General features: G+C 34.4%; 1 protein-coding gene across 1 annotated transcript in view; it reads left to right on the top strand.

Annotated features, from left to right (window-relative positions):
* Positions 1-7634: 7634 nt before the first annotated feature.
* OLFM3 (olfactomedin 3) overlaps positions 7635-18462 on the top strand; it is a 180846-nt gene continuing 170018 nt past the window's right edge. The window contains exon 1 of the mRNA XM_019753730.2: positions 7635-8142. Within this exon, the coding sequence (XP_019609289.1) occupies positions 8074-8142 (69 nt within the window). The 5' untranslated portion in view covers positions 7635-8073. The remainder of the gene's footprint in view (positions 8143-18462) is intronic.

Here is an 18462-nt window from a genome sequence, read left to right as displayed (position 1 = left end):
TTGGCAAAATCTGAAGCCAATTTTGGTTGTCGCTACTGGAAGGTTGCTAGTGGCATGTAAGAGGTTAAGGCCCGGGATGCTGCTAAACATCTTACAATGCACAGGACAGCCCCAGACGACAAAGAATTATTTGGCCTATTACCAGTAAAGCTGCTATTAATTCTTGTACACAAATAGACACAATCTGGTAACAGCTCAGTTGTCCATTGACAAGTAAATGGATAAATGAAAGTGGTATATTTATACAATGGCATACTATTTAGCAATAAAAAGGAATGAACACTTGAAACAGGCTATGATGTTTAACTTACAAAATAACTATGCCGAGTAGAAGAATACACACAGAAAATATTATACATTCTATGATTCCATTTATATAACAGACCAGGATATGCACATGAATGTATAGCGAAGCTCATCAGTGGTTGTATGTGAAATTCAGGGAAGTGAAAGGGAGCCTGAAGGGATTACAAAGTTACATGATAAAAATCTGAGGGGTAATGGATATGTTCATTACCTTATTTGTAGTGATGGTGTCATGGGTATACATTCATGTCAAAATTTATTAAATTGTACACTTCAAATATGTTTAATGTAATGCATGTTACTTGTTTCTGAATAAAGCTACTTTTAAAACTATTTTAAAAACACACAATACTATTTTGTACCAGTCATATTGGCAAAGAAATAAAAACATAGATAATTCCATAATAACAGAAACTTTTCTATACTACTGTTGGGCAATAGAATGTGAACTCCAACAAGGGCATGAATTTTTTTGTTGTTTGTTTGTTTCTTTTGTTCACTGATTTATTCCTAGGTCTGAGAATAGTGCCTGGCACATAATATATGCTTAATACATATTCATTTAACACATAAATAAATGAATGGAGCACATATCAAGTACATTTTGACCTTATACTGCATGGTTCACAGTACTCATTTCACAAGAGCCGGTAATTTCATGTATCTCGTACTTGCATAAATACACCAGGAAACACGTACAAAAGTATTCATTAGCAGTATTCTAATAACAAAAACTTCAAAAGATACACATGTCTATCACAGGTAAATGGCAACTTGACAACATGTTCATGCAATGGAAGACTATAACTCAAATGAAAGGAATTATTATTGAACCACACAGCAGTTTGGCTGAATCTCAAAAATATAATATTTATGAGTGAAGAAGGCAGAAACAAAACAATATGTGCAATATGATGTCAGTTACATAAAGTTATGAAAAATCCCCGATACATTTTTTTACTGTTAAAGTAGCAAAACAATTGTGAAAAACCAAATATAACAAATCAAAATTCAGAATTGTGATTCCCCTCAGGGTAGAGAGAAGTAAGGATGTAAGTGATAAAAAGCACAGACAGTAATGTTCTATGTAACTGTGTGTATTTATCTTGTTTTACTATTTGTTGTATATATTTATCTGCATTGTATTTAGCATTTTGTACATATCAAATATTCCGTTAAAATAAAATCATTTTGAAAACTAAGGTGGAAATAGAAAAACTGGGAGTTTTATGTGTAACAACCACCTGGAATGAGAATGTGTATAGTTGTGCTCTGAGGTGTGGGGGAGGAGTGGGGAGTATGAAAGACTAAACTGAGGAGGCTTTAATTGCTCTGCCTGCTCTCCACATTTCTCCCAAGATGCTTCTTGGATGTTTAAGAGAATGATCCTTTTTGTTTGTGTTATTCCTGAAGGTAATCATCGGACTCCTTTGCTCCCAGGCCAGGGATATGTGAGAGCAGTAGGAAGAAGCTGTCCCCTACGCAGACCTTTACCTAATCCCCTTGTATCCACCCACTGCTGGAGTTCCAATAGGAAGAAGAGCTCCCTCAGTCAAGAATAGAATGTTTCTAATTTCCTCTTGAAAGTTGCTGTTTTCTCTACTCTGTTTTCCACCACTAACACTCTTTTACTTAAATCTTATCTTGCATAATTTCCTTTGATATCTCTGCTTCCCTTACTTTATACAGCATCCTTCATTTTTTCATATTCTTTATATTTAAGAGGATTGCTAGAAGGAGAAGCAATGAACGCATATATTTCAGTCTGCCATCTTGAACTATACTTCTATAATTATTTTCCATTGTAATATACATAAACAGAAAAAAATATACCAAATCCAAATATATATGATGCTTTGAATAATTAGGTATTTTGAATTATTTCATTTTAATCTTTACTAGACAACTGGAGAATGCTTGCAGTTTCTGCCTAGGTCTTTTAGAATTCTAGTTCTTGGGCTGCTTCTTCAGAACCTAGCTGCCATGCTGTAAGAAACAAGCCACATAGAGTGAGGACATAAAGGTGACCTAGTCAGCAATTCCCCCTGAGCAGCTAACTGACAATCAGTGTCAACTGCAGCCATGTGAGTGAGCCATTTTGGATATCTAGCCAAATCTAGCTGTGAGATGACTCTAGTCTCCATCTGACTGAGACTGCATAAGAAACCTCAAGGGAGAATTATCACAGAACCATGACAGTTAATGTTTTTGTTTGAAACTTTATAATCAAGTGAAAAAGACACATAAGTAGATTCTAATTATCAAGTACAATAAATATATAATGATAAAAATATATGCAAGATTTTGTGAAAACTAAAAATAAAAAAACGAGAAGAGAAACTTTGAGGGAGGGTAGTGGGGGCCTAGGAAAGAATTTCTAGATGAGATAACATTTAAAATGAAACTTAAAGACAGAATAAAAATTGTTCAGGCAAAAGAAAAACTATTAATGACAAAGGAAAATGGTGTTAAGGGAACTACAAGCATTAAAATTTTACTGGATTCACATTATTGGGAGACAATGGTTAGAAATGAGACTGGAGAGGAAGGCAAGGGGCCATGTCATGAAAGGCCATGGATAAGCCACTTTAAGGAGTTCACACTTGAACACATAGAAGAGAGGGAGACATTGAGGCCTTTTATTTTAAGAAACAACCTTGCCAAATTAGTCTTCAACCCAACCATCTCAGGTCCTGTGTGAGCTATAAATTGTAGGTTGAAAAGTAGAAGTAAAAGAAAAACTGGTGGTAAGGCCAGGAGAAAACAAAAACAAAAACATTGTAATAATTCAAAGGATATAAAATGAGATTCTCATCTAGATATATGTGGAGAAGTAGACAGATTTAGAGATATCATAGAGAAAAAATTAACAGAATTGTTGATGGATTGAACGCAGGGATAAAGATGAAGAAGAAATCAAGTGGTGGCTTCCATGTTTCTTGCTTAGGGATGGAGAAAAACATTGTGCTACAAACTAATATGATTGAGAAAAAATATTGGTTTGAAATATTGAGTTTGAGGCACCTGTAAGAAATTGAGTACCTCCAGGAAACCTTGGGAATATAAATATGCATGAAGGAATTAGGGTTGGAATTCACTCATTCATTCATTCATTAAATCATTATTGATTAAATGACTATGAGGTGCCAAGCACTATGTTAGATAATTAGATTAGAGCAGAACAGCAAACATCCTCCGGGGGAATACATTCTAATAAAGGAGACAGGAAGTAAGTAACCAACCTAATTAAAAATAATAAATAAATAGAGAATCATTGGGGTTTATTTTAGATAAGGTAGTTAAGAGAGGTAGGGGATCTAGATGGACATGTCTTGAAAGCAACTGAAGGAGAAAAGTCACCTCAAATGAGAAGAGGACAAAAAATGAAAGTGAGGCAGTACACAGACAGGTCTCAGACATTAGAAAAGGAATCAAAGACTATCTTTGTTTATACAATAAAAGGTAAACATTTTCTCAGGGTTTATATAACCTGCTGGATAATTCTTTTTATTTTTCTAAAATAACTAAGTCCATCAATGACAAATGAGAGATGAAAATCAAAGGCGGTAACAGCATTTTTAACATAATGGAACATCCTTGGAATGTTGGAGCAGCATAACATGTATGAAAGAAGCTTATCATACAGTCTCTTATCAAAAAAAGACTAACATAAAAGTCAGCTAAAATATAATTCATTATATAATGAATTCATTATATAATTCATTATTACTATCGTAATACTGCGCATAAATATTTATAAAGTTACATTCTTGTTCTAAGTGTTGTATATGTACACCACATAAGCTTATTTTGATGCATGCTTCTGTAGATACTACTGGCTAAAATTTGGGTAGTACTTTATAAATTTGAAAGCAATTTTGTACCCATTGCAAGCATAGAAAGCTAAATTTAATTAGACCCATTAATGTCAAATATGTTCTCACGCATGTTTTGGAAAATACAATATTACTAAATTTATCTTTTTTTCCATTTTGTTCTAGTTCCAGTCACTATGAAGTTATAGTAACCAATCTGAAGTGACTGGGAAAACAGAAGTAGATACATTTTTGCCTTTTTACAATAGAACTCTTTTGAATAGCTTACGTAGAACACAAGCTACAAAGAGCTTCATGGACTTTTTTCTTACAAGGATAAATGCTGTGTAAATTGCTATGTACAGATAAGGTATGATATGGCCTACAATGTCATCAAGTTGATAGTACAGAAATGTATTATAAAAGAGCTTTACTACAAAATAAATGACTAACTAAAAACTGTCAGAATTATGTTTGAGAAAAACTATGCAAGTTTATTTTTTTAAAGAGAGAGAGGGAGTTTTAGGGTATTGGTGAATTTGTGCTGTTTAGTTACAGATTTTGTTTTTCACTGGCATGTTCAATAGAGTTTTGGTTTATTACTAAACTTGATCCTTCTCCACAAATCACTAAGCTTCTCTTTGGCAAGTAAGTTGCACATATGCTAAAATCATGCGTTTCCATTGTAACATGATTACCATGCATTGCTTACTTCTGTGTTTTTAAGTATTATTATCACCTTCTATCACATTTCTCTGTCAGACTTCAGAGAATTTGTCTTCTTATTAACTCCTCATTACAAACGCTCTATCAGTGCCATGTAATATAGGGAAATGGAGAGTTAAAGGGGAAAATGTGTCCATATAGGAATTTCGGTCCAAGTATTAATATTGTGAGCCATGTATGAGATCAGAATAAATTTTATCCCAGATAAAAAATACTGTCATTGAAAGAATAGCTGTTGATCTTGAGGTGATAAAATTGATACGATTATGTTTTTATATTACTTTTTGTGTATCTGTTCAATATACCATGCTTTCCCAAAAAATAAGACCTAGCTGGACAATTATCTCTAATGCATCTTTTGGAGCAAAAATTAATATAATACCTGGTATTGTATTATATTATATTATATTATATTATATTATATTATATTATACCCAGTCTTATAGTAAGATAAAACTGGGTTTTATGTTAATAAGACCTGGAGCTGATTGTCCGGCTAGGTCTTATTTTCAGGGAAACATGGTAGCTTCCTGTACTCAAATAAGCATGCTGATCTGCCTGTTGAGAGTGAGATGGAAATAGATGGTAGAAGACATTCTCAGAAGACAGAAAAGTACTATGATGTGTAAAAACAATCATACTACTATATTGTATTTAGTATGAAGGTCAGACAACTAAGTTCATGAACTCATCCTAAAAAAAGTGCTACATACTTTAGTGCTGATCGACTCAAGCACCTAGCCTACTCTTCAAAGCAATTTTGGAACTCTTTTTTCTGAAATAGCTATCAGAGTTGTCGTTGTATTACCCTTGATGTCCTGAATGTCATCAAAATGTTTTCCTTTCAATATTTCCTTTATTTTCAGGTAAAGAAAGAAGTCATTGGGGGCCAGATCAGGTGAGTAGGGAGGGTGTTCCAATGCAGTTATTTGTTTACTGGCTAAAAACTCCTTCACAGACAGTGCTGGGTGAGCTGGTGCTTTGTCGTGATGCAAGAGCCATGAATTGTTGGTAAAAAGTTCAGGTCGTCTAACTTTTTCACGCAGCCTTTTCAGCACTTCCAAATAGTAAACTTGGTTAACTGTTTGTCCAGTTGGTACAATTTCATAATGAATAATCCCTTAGGTTAGCAACATCATTGCAACCAGTTCATGGACTTAATTGTCACACCTCATACAGGTAATAAAAATGCACTATTATAATCACCCAGCTACCACACCTGTACAAAATCATTTTCAAACTGTGCAATGATTTGAAAATGGGTGCACAATAAAATTTCCAACAATTTGTAGCGATGAATCATTAAAAATATTCTAAGTTGATTTATCATTCACAGATAGATAATCCGTTCAAGAAACAAATGCAAAAAAGATTTTTTAAGAGTTAGCATCATATATGCTCTAGAAAGTGATCCCAAAGGGTATAAGACATAACTCTGCAGTTTTATCTATTCTCTGAAAAGAAAATACTTGTTTTCTGCTTCTGCTAGGAACTGATGAGAATTTCCAACTATGGTTATGATTGCTAGGGTTACCATTAAACTAACAGTCCCCAAATAATTCCACCTTCTTTCTGTTATTCTGCCATCGATTTTTTATGTATGATCTACCTCTTCAAAAGGAATTTTCAAATTTATTTTTTCTTCTCATTTATATTTTCATAGGGAAAAAAAGTCCTCAAGTAATTATGCTCACATGCACACATATACATAACATCAGGATAAAAATAGATGCAATATGATGCAAATCCTTGGCAATTATAATTTTCAAAAGTATTTGAATCTTAATTTGATTTTTTTTGTATTAAAAATAGGAAGTTTTTAGTAAAAGACTGGTAGAGTATGTGTCTGATATCTCAAACAATTTATCTTCTTTTTTATATGAAAGCAATGTTTATACCTCCAGTTCACATATTTTAATCCTCAGGAAATATCATTTCTAGAAAAATCAACAGAAGATGAAACTCAAAGAGTATTAAAGGCATAACTGTATAAAAAGGAGTTTCCAGGGTGGTTGCCTACTCCTCTCACTTTTTTATCTTATGGAGAACACACGTTTTCCAGCTTCAAAGAAATGATGTTGCTTGATTATAGTTAAACGATGCCGGGTGGATGAGACCGTTAGTTTGTCATGTACTCTTTCTTTACTCTTGCGAGGCAGCTATTCTCTCTCTCTCTCTCTCTCTCTCTCTCTCTCTCTCTCTCTTTCTCAGCTCCAGAAAACAGAAGTATTTGGAAACTTGGAATAATCACTTTTCTCATCCCACTGTCCATCCATCACTGAATTCCTCCTTAGGCATAAACAGGAGTCAAATTGACAGATAAATTATATTTCTGGGTATCACTGTGGGTGGGGGGGTAGATTTAAGCTGTGGGGAGTCACTAATGGAATATCCAATTTATAAGAAAACAAAGAGAAAGCCTCTTTATTTATTTATGCATATAATTTTCTGATTATCAAAAGCCCTAGACAGATAAACACACATTAATACCTAGCCAAATAGATTATTTCAATTGACTATTCATAAATGACAGTGCATATATGCATATATAACAGCCACAAACTTTGTGCCTTGGACAGAAAATACACATTGATAGCTTGCACTGAAAACTTTGTTTAAAGCACTAAATATGATATCAAATCTTCTGTCAATGACAGCAGAAGGTTCCAGGCACTATTTGTTTCATAATCTTGTATCTAGCTGACTCTTTACGTCCCTGCAGCTCAAGTTGCCAGCAAATGCTGAACTGGAGCAGGAGAGTAATCCTTGTTTGGTTAACAAATTCCCGGCAAAATATCCCCCCAAACCCCCAGGAGCTGTAGTGATGTCATATCCGTTGTCCAGGTCTCCACACCTCTCTCAGCGGTTACTCTATCTTTTTCTTGGGTCAAAACTTTTGAGGTGGACTGGCTAGAAAGCCGCAGAAGAGAGCGTAAATTGGGGCGCACAGGTTGGAGGAGCTTCAGCACCTCGGTCAGCACCCACTGCAAGCAAACCCACCCTGGAGCTCGCGCACTCCCAGCTCTGAGAATGCCTGCGGAATGATCGCCCCCCAGGGCGGCTGCCGCTGCTGCCGCTACTGCTACAGCTCCTGCCACACCGCCTCTGTCTCCACTCTGCTCTGACTGGCAGACAGAAAGTGCAACTGACGAGGGAAAGGTCTCTGCAGTGAGAGTGGAGTGGCTACATAAAAGAGAGTAAAGAAGGAGCAAAAACCCAGATCAGAATGCAGGCGACGTCCAACCTACTCAATCTCCTGCTGCTGTCTTTGCTCGCTGGATTAGATCCTTCAAAGGTATGGGCAATATTTTAACTCTTGTTTGAAATAATGTGCAATATGAAACAAACCGACCAAAAATGCAAATAAATATGCCCCCCAAACGGCACGAAAGACGGCTTTTCCAGCTATCTTGTGGTGCCTGGCTTATTCCTACGGCTTGGAAGATAAGGTGAACTACCAAAGGAATAGCTCCTCAAGGTAGAGTCCTGGACAGACGGGGGAGTGGGGGGAGGGACCAGGAGCGAATATAATGTGTATAGGCAGCGGGCAATGCGGCTCTCTGGGGAATTGAGCTTATTCTGTATCAAGTGCTTAATGTGCTTTTCTGAAGTCGGACGGGTAATGCAAAGGAGTTAGCAGCTGAAGCAATGCAATTTGAAAACATGTATTAGGAGATAATGAACCGTTTCTTTGTTGAAAGCAGAGAAGGGTTTTCCTGCGATAGTCAGTAATACTCCCATCGCAGACGTACTGCAGTTTGTGTCCAAAAACATTTCGGATGCTGCTTGTAACACACACGGCAGAGAGGCAGAGCTACACTCTCTGCCATGGCTGAGAGGCGTTGGTGAAAGAAGCTTGTGTTTATTTGCTTCTTTCTTTTCATTAAGGAAATTAGGGGGCACTGAGGAAGTTCTGATAACCAGTGTTAAGAAACAGGAAGTGAGAATCCTATCAGATGAGGAGGGCAATAGGAAGGATGAGGTGTCTCATAGCTGTTGAACTCTGAAAATTATCCAGTGCTGGCAACTAAACGCTAAGCTCTTTTTATAAAAAAAGCAGAAAAATAAGGAGAAATATTTTTAGCTAGGTATGAGCAAAGTCTTGATGATAAAGTAAGATAATTGGAAGCTTCAGCATTCTAAGAAAATCATAATTATCTGGAAAAAGAGATAGGGCATCTCGTAAAAAGAGTAAGAGGCAATTTAAAAATACATATTTTAGTTATTTAACTGGTCAAGAGCAATTTGACACAAAAGGAAAAATGATGCCATGTTACTAACCCATTTAAAGCTGTATTTTGGAATATTGTAAAGTTATTTTCAAAGATTTACATCATCTGTTTGGTGAAGAAAAATTAAGTTTATTTTCATAATTGAATAGAACTAATTAAGATGTAACCAAGCATAATCTAATATTGTGGCTGACTGAACATGTCTAGGCCTGATATAGTATATAGTGAAAACTTAGAATCATGTTATATATAATCGTAATTATTTCTGTGTACTTTTCTTTAGAGAGACCTGAGGAGAATAAAATCATTTTATTTTAAAGCAGTAGTTGTACTGATATTGTCACTGTGAAATCTTCATACAGTGTGTGAAAGACATTTTAATGATATTAATGGAATATTTTACATACTAAGTGATAGCTTTAAAGCATTTTACATCTAGGTACAAATGTTGATTTTGTTTTTATGTTTTTTAAATCTTTTTTTTCTTCTTGCCTCTGGATCTATAATGACACATTCCACTGCCACTTTCATCATATTACGTTGGTTAAAACTTTTAAACATATTCCATTAGGTACCTCGTTTGGTATATCCTAGGTAAAACATTTCTTTTAAATAAACCTAATTACCGAGCTATCGCAAAAACAAATCACTTGACTAAAAGTGAGTTTTGTCATCCTTTAAAATGAATTCAGAAATACAGAGCTTTACTAACAATTGCATGTGTGATTTGTCTGATATCTTTAATGCATAAATATCTTCACTTCTTGCACTCTATTCTTTCCAAATTAAATATATATAAACAAAGAAGAGCTTCTGTTAAATACTGAGATAAATCTCCCAAATAATTGAACCATTTTTAGTCAACATGACCTTTTCTAGTATTGACAAGTTTATTTCTGGGTATTCAACAATATAAAACTTTTCTTCTGACTTAATTGGCTTTTTGGTACAACTGAACTGAGAAATTCAGGGGAGGAAGACATACATTAACTTTTCAAAGTTCCCTTTTCAGCTTCTAGATACTGCATTACTGAGTGCAAAGAACAGATGATGGTAACTTGTTCTGTACCACATATGACACTATGGAGAATACTAATATGTTCATAGCAAATGATTTTAATGTTGCAAAAAGTTTTTGGACTGGTAGACAAAATATTGCTTCAAAAATTAAATAAAAGCTACTTTCAAAGGTTTTATCAAACTAGTATTGATCACCAAACTATATCGCCCCCTCAATCACAAATGGCACCATTCAATTCTCAAAATAATTGACACTTAGGTTATAAACTTGGAATTTTCTCTGAATTTATTTATTATTTCACTAATTACTTAAGGGTTTACATAATAAAATTAGCTTTCATAATGCAAATTGGTTTTAGTGAAATTTAAATTAAAATTCTAATAATATAGTACCACATAAGGCCATAGTTTTTTGACAAATAGTAATAATTAAGTGATGACACTTAAAGGTACAGAAATTTTAAACAGATGATTTTATTTTCATAGTAATATGTTAGGACAGATATATTTCATAAGATTTTAAAATAAATTTTTAAAACTATTCTATATTATTACACTTTATAGTAAGCATATGTATAATCATATATGGATACAACTGGCAAAATAGGAGAGATCTTAAAAAGGAATAGATTTTTTTTTCAATGATAGGATTGCCACATATATCAAATATTGAAAATTTATATCTAAGTAGGTGCTTATTGTATATCAATTTACTTGAAAACAAAAAGGCTTTCTAACAATAGTACCAATTCCATGTCATAGAACACAATATAATATTTATGTTTATGATAATTTTTCCTGAGATTGAAACTTACAGATCTTCTATGACATTTTATAAAGTGCTTAAGTATCGCCATCTTATGGTAAGATAGTTACTTGAAAGTCAATTTTATTTTTAAATTGTAAAAAAATGCCCAAACTTCTATATTAATAATATGAACTTGCTTTCAGCATGTTCTTACTTACTTTTCTCTCATTTAATGTATCAGAAAATTAGCAAGATTAGTATTTTCTTTTGGCAAAGGAAGGCAATTCACTGCTGATTAATTATTTGTATTTTTATATAGACAGATTATCAATTTTTCTCTGAGGAAAATTATGAGAATTATGTTTTCTTAATTAAAATCTTATTAACAAGTTTCCAGTTCCATTTAGAACTCCTGGTGTATCACTTTGTCTATTTTAAGAGATATTAATTAGTTTCATTTGTAACGGCGTATCTGAATTATAGGCAATATAAGAAATCATCATTCATTAGATAAGTACATTTTGAAAAAAAAAAACTGAAGGGTTGTAGGAATTCAATTACTGCTCAGTTTTATAAAGTACTACCATGTTTCTCCAAAAATAAGACCTCGCCAGACCATCAGCTCTAATGCATCTTTTAGAGCAAAAGTTAATATAAGACTCGGTCTTATTTTACTATAAGATGGGGTATATAATATAATATAATAATATATAATATAATATAATATAATATAATATAATATAATATACCAGGTCTTATATCAATTTTTGCTCCAAAAGACTCATTAGAGCTGATGGTCCAGCTAGGTCTTATTTTCGGGAAAACAGGGTATTTCTGTGCAGGACATTCCTGAGGGTGGCTGCTAGATGGCATCTCTGTGCTTTTAAAATGAAGGAATTGAGTTCAGTAATGACCTTGATAGTATAAGAGTGAACCTCGTTTTCTTTCACAGGAAGATTTTGAACATGATAATAAAATAGTAATCCCAGTAAATCCAAACCATGAATGTCTCTGCTTTGCAAGGCTGAACCAAGTAGAAAGGAGGATATAAATGAAGCTGTGCAGGTTTCACACAGAATATTTACAACAGAGTCAGATACTTGAGTAACCATTAAAAAGAGGTGGCATGGGCATAGCCACACACTGCAGTGACTATTGAACTTTAAAGTTACTTGTGTAACAAATATATTACCAAATGCTGTAGCATGCTTAGATTGAGAAAGCATTCACTATCTTCCTACCTAGAAATATATTAAAGAACTTATCACCATGGTACTTGCTTACACTATAGACATAAACTGTAACAATGATTCAGCAATAATCTTCACACCAAACAGTTCTTTCTGTCCAAAACAACCAGGCCAGTTAGAACTCTTGCCTTAAATAAGACAGTTGTTTTCAAAGCCATATAAACATGATGGGAACTAAGAGAATTTCAATAATGATATTGTTAAATGTTTCATAAGATAATATACCATGTGTAAGTGTCTTTGTGTTTGGTGTTGCTAAAAAAATCATCAAAGACCTAAATTGGCTAGAGGGGGCTTTTGTCGATAAATCTAGTTAAAGTTCTTGTTCTTACAACTTTTAAATGAAATTGGTAGGAAGCAAATACAGCAAGAGAAATAAACTGATATCAGTATCAATCTGCTTTAAAATTCAACTTAAAAATCTGTCTTCTCCTGTGTCTACTGTATACCAGAGACACCTATACAACAGGATCAACTTAAATTGGAACAGAAAATATGGATCGATGACATGTGGCAAGGACCTGTAATTACACACCAATAAACCCTGATATAGTAGGAAGTGAAAAATTCAATCAGTCCATCCATGTTTTGAAAGAGCAAGTGACTTTTCTACTCTCATTTTATCCCACCCTCCTTGATCCAATTAAATTTTTATTTTGCAGAAAGTAAATATTCTTTCCTACTCTTTCTCTTGGCAACTCGAAAAGGTTAAAATTGTATTGCCTTCCTTAATTTTTTAAAAAAATTTCTGTTCCTTATATTTTGCAACTATTCTCTTTTAAAAATTACTGTTGTTATGATCCACTGATGCTCTATTGAGAGGGAAAGCAGAGCAAGACTGAGAAGTAGAGAGCAGGATTCAGGGTCCTTCATTTCTCAATTTCTCATCCCACTTTGCTACCTGTATGTGTATATATATATATATGACCTTGATAGTACAAGTAATGACCTTGATAGTACAAGAGTGAACCTCTTTTTCTTTCACAGGAAGATTTTGAACATGATAATAAAACAGTAATCCCAGTAAATCAGAACCATGAATTTCTCTGCTTTGCAAGGCTGAACCGAGTAGAAAGGAGGATATAAATGAGGCTGTGTATGTATATATATATACCTTTGGGGAAGATGTGATCTCAGTGCCCTCACCTGTAAAATTAGGGCTCCACATGTTCTTAAAACTTCTTTGTTAAATTCTACAATGACTCTGAGCTATAATCTGCATGATTGTGCACTTCCTCCTCCACAAGTCATATGTTGACCTAATGCCCAAGGTGATGGTACTAAGATATGGGGCCTTTGTAGTTGATTAGGTCATGAGGATGGAGTGCTCATGAATGGGATTAGTGCCCTTCCTTATGTAAGTGGTCCCAGAGAGATAGCTCACCCTTTCCACCATGTGAGGAAAGGAGAAGTCTGTGACGCAGAAGAGGGCCCTCACCCCACCACACTAGCACTCTGATCTTGATGGTGTACCTTCCAGAACTGTGATAAATAAATACCTATTTCTAAGCAACTCAGTCTGGGGTATTTTGTTATAGCACCTGAACAGACTAAGATACTCTTTTCAATAATATTTGATCATTCATCAAAAATTAGCAAATTCTTTTGCAGTCTATTGTTTGCAAGATCATAAACTTTGTGAGATCTGGTGTTCAGCCTGCCTAGGTAATATCGTGAAGTTTTAGCTACTTCCTCATTCACCACCATCTACTTCCCTCCTGTCTCCACATTCATGATTTATGTACTCAGGCTTTACCCATTCACACATCAGAACTATGCTCCCCTGACAGGATTGCTTATCAATCTAGTGGATCTGAAAGCCAACATGTTTCCTGTTTCAGCCGCTAAGTCTTTTATTCAATGAAAAATTATCCAGTGAAAAGTAAAGTGAAAACTTATTTTTCATATAAAAGGAATTGCTCTTGTACTGAAGAGATGTAGGAAGTATTGGGAGGGCTACTTATAAAAGGTCCTGCATATTCATTACTGACTTTCCCCAAGCAGGAAGTCCTTAAGGATTTTAGACCAGCAATTATTAGAAAAACCTCAATTTTTGTATTAAGAAAATACGGAAAGGAAAAAAATATGAGACTGGGTAAAGCTACAGCTGAGGAGATTAGACTCGGCATTTGATTTACTTATTATTATTAGTTAGCCATCTTTTTACTTAAAAAAAAATTGGCAATAGTGAAATTAAGAAAGGAGATACAAAATCAGACAATTGTCTTGGTAGGTAAGGTGAGATGACAGTGAGTCTTTGGGAGTATCCATGCATTTGGATTAATGTATTATTTCACAGTCACATTAAAATATTAAGGTAATGTAAAAAGCTATTTAAATACTCAATACCTAGAATCCAGTTTTAAATAAAAAATATGATGTTGAAACTGGTCATCCATCTACTCAGTCTATGCCACTTATCAAATAAAACCTTAAAGGATTTTTTTATGACGTTAACATTATTATGACAATTTTCAAATATAATTTTAAAAATTGTATTCCAAACTAATGGATATATAAAAGGGGTAGCTGGGCATGAATTCATAAGAACTGTTTTTAAGTCCTAACTCTGCAACTTTTCAGTAAGACACATAATCTCTCTGAAGTTCATTTTACATTAACTATGAACTAGATGTAACAGCAATGGAATTTATAAAGTTATTGATGATATTAATGTAATATATGTGAAAATCTATTTTAAACCATAAAGTTCTATGCAAATATTCCACTAACACTACTTAACCTCTAACCAAATCTAAAGTACGTTGCGTACTGTATATTAAGGTCATAATATCTTGCTGTTCCCTCTTCTCAGCTTTCAGGAAAGTGAATGTAATATAAAATTATCAGCAGGGTTTTTCAGAACCAGCCCATAATTTTGACCAAAGCTCCAATTTCAACATGCCACCTTCAAAATTTACATCATACTTATATCCAAAAAGGTACCTCTTCCAAGTTTTTTAGGAAAAGTACAAAGACATGAAGACTGGTTCAATAATATCAGATCCAAACCACACCAAGAAAAAAGCCTTTACGTTAAGCATAGAGAGCGGATCACAGATAGGATGAATATATTTGAACAAAGAATCTATCAATGGATAAAACTACTTTTTTGACTAGCATGCAGAGTATGGGCTTCTTGTTTCTTTGCAAAGCATATCAGGGATAAAGTAGTTTAAATCCTCTCGAAGATTTAAAAATATTAAAGACAGAGCTTTAAAAAGGGATTTTCTCAAATTACTCAATCAAACGTGTTCAGGGCAGGGGGTCATTGTCTTAGTTCTCTCAGGCTGCTATAACAAATACCACAGACTGGGGAGTTCATGATGATCACAATTCTGGAGTCTGGGAAGTCCAAGATCAAGGCACCGCATGGTCAAGTGTTTTGTGAGGGTCCTCTTCCTGGTTCATAGCTGGTGTTTTCCTACAATGACCTCACACAGTGGTAGGGGCTAGCGAGCTCTGTGGAATCTCTTTTATAGGGCACAAATACCATTCATGAGAGTTCCACCCTCATGGCCTAATTACCTCCCAAAGGCCCCACTTCCTAAATTTAGGGGTGGGATACACAAACATTTGAACCATAGCAGTCAAGAGAAATGATCACTTTTGTGAACATAAGCGGTCAGACAATAAAGTTAGCAAATGCATCCTAGAAAAAGTGCTACGTACCTCATTGCTGAATATCACTATGCTCACCTTCGAAGTACTCCCCTTGGGAAGCTATGCACTGACATCAGCACCTAGTCCACCCTTCAAAGCAATTTTGGAATTCTTTTTCTGGATTGGTCATCAGAGTTGTTGTCATATTCCCCTTGATGTCCTGAATGTCATCAAAATGTCTTCCTTTAAATATTTCCTTTATCTTCAGGTAAAGAGAGAAGTCATTGGGGGCCAGATCAGATGAGTAGGGAGGGTGTTCCAATATAGTTTATTTACTGGCTAAAAACTACCTCACAGACAGTGCCATGTGAGCTGGTGCATTGTCATGATGCAAGAGCCATGAATTGTTGGGGAAAAGTTCAGGTCGTCTAACTTTTTCACGCAGCCTTTTCAGCACTTCCAAATAGTAAGCTTGATTAACAGTTTGTCCAGTTGCTACAAATTCATAATGAATAATCCCTCTGATATCAAAAAAAGGTTAGCAACATTGTTGCAACACGTTCATGAACCTAATTGTCAGTCTTGTAATTTCCCTGCTTTTTTCTTTTGGATTGCTTTCTCAGTCCTTCTGTTTATGCTGATTTTCCTAGTCTTCTCAATATAGACTTCTACAAAGTACTTGAAAAGAACTGATTTTTAATTAGCCACTTAATAACATTTCTTTTGATGTTGTTCATCCAACAGCAAGTCCACCTGAGTAACTTAGGAATTGGTTCTTCTTTTACAGAGTTCAACCCACATAGATATTATGAAGAGTAAAAATAGATGAGAGCAACTATATATTAATAATCTAGAATAGACACTACCCGTGAATAACTAATACTTAAATGTATTACTACAAAAATACTTGCACAGCATACCACAGTGAGGTTTAACTTATTTTTATTACTTGCTACAAGAAGTTGAAAACCCTTTTGGGGAGATGGGGATCCAAGATACAGGAACAGCATAAGACCATCTCTATCGATAGTGCCAATAATTTGAGTGGTGCTAAAAATATATATACTTTAAAATGTTGTTGAATCACTTAAAAATAGAGTTTTCTAAGAATATTTATGTTTTGTGTTGTAAAGAACATATCACAAAGCTATACCTTCTGTCATTCTAATACCACGCCTTCAGAAGAATAAAAATGAGTTCCAAAAGAGGATCACAGATGTTGTTGTGTTCATGCTTTTGCCTCTTCCTGGAAAGTTCTTTCCCTCTTTTCCATATGTCAAAATTTTGCCTATATTCTAAGATGTAATTCAAATGTCACTTCTTCCATATATCCTTCCATGACACTCCTCACATTCCAGGAGGAGGTAATCTTGATAAATGAAAAACTCCTATAAGAAAAGAGTATGTTCTATGTATCTTTGCATCTACAGCCACTGTGGCTCACACAGAACAGGTGTTCAATGAACACAGGTTGAACTGGATTTCTTTTTCTCCCAAATTTGCAAAATACTCTATTTCCAGTCACTCTTATTATACTTACCACTTTTTTAAAATTGGGTATTTATTGCATTGTGTCTCCCCTAGAAATTATATTGTGGCTGAGTGCAGGCTGTGCCTTGGTCATTAAACTTCCCTAAGTAGCAAATAGCACAGTGTCTTTTCAGATAAGATACTTAACAATCCCTTGTTCAATGAACAGATGACTATATGAAGAAAAACATAAGTCAAGAAACAACTGAAAAACTTAAAACCCTGAGTTAAATGATACGTGAATATAATCTGTGTTTTTGGTACATGCTCCCATTAGACAAGATGTTAGGCGAAAGGGAGTAACACTGATTTTAAGAACCTTGTTCCCAAGGGCCACGACTCTTGTACCAGGTCATTTATCTTGAAGAATGCTGCAAGGTTATGGTGGTTTTTTTTTTAATTTTTGATTAATTCCGCCCCTACTCTCACCATCCTTAGTGCTATTTTTGACATTTGGTAACACTCTGGGTTGCTACAAGCTTCATACTCTTGTGAATTACTTGCTGTGTTTCCTGACACTCAGTGACAATCTTATCATATCCTCGTATTCCTTGGTGTATGTATAAGTGTCCATTGTATTTGGATATAAGTCTGGACATTAATAAAATGTGTACTTATTGTTTTGACTACTTTTATTTTATGAAATGTCTTTGCCTTAAGTGATAAATTAGTATATTATATATATTTCTCTACCTCTTTTTAGGGACTGAGCTATTTTCTTAAGGATCTAAAATATTCTGTTGAAATTATTTTCTTACTATGCTATTTCCCTGAAAATAAGACCTAGCCGGGCCATCAGCTCTAATGTGTCTTTTGGAGCAAAAATTAATATAAGAACCTGGTATTACATTACATTACATTACATTATAGACCCAGTCTTACAGGAAAATAAGCCCGGCTAGGTCTTATTTTCGGGGAAACACGGTATACGTCTTTATAATAGTACCAGCTAAAAAGAAAGCAGTATTGTCACTATATCTGTGCTACATTACTACATGAGCACAAAACCAACATACTGAATAATACTAAATGATTAAAAGCAAATATAGGTATAGTGGAGTTAGATTTATCTGAATTGTAATGTCTAAAGATAATCAGAAATTCAAAACTGTCATAATTAACTCTGTAGGTTAAAAGTCTCTGAAAAGAAATATCAGCAATAAAATTGTTTTGACAGCATAAACAGCTATTGCTATCTAGATAACCTCAAAGAGAGGGCATAAATTGAATTG

The sequence above is a fragment of the Rhinolophus sinicus genome, linkage group LG14 (genome assembly GCF_036562045.2).
Source record: "Rhinolophus sinicus isolate RSC01 linkage group LG14, ASM3656204v1, whole genome shotgun sequence".
In the NCBI taxonomy this organism is placed as follows: Eukaryota; Metazoa; Chordata; class Mammalia; order Chiroptera; family Rhinolophidae; genus Rhinolophus; species Rhinolophus sinicus.
Note: the sequence above shows the minus strand (reverse complement) of the source record. Positions and strands in the feature narration are given on the sequence as shown.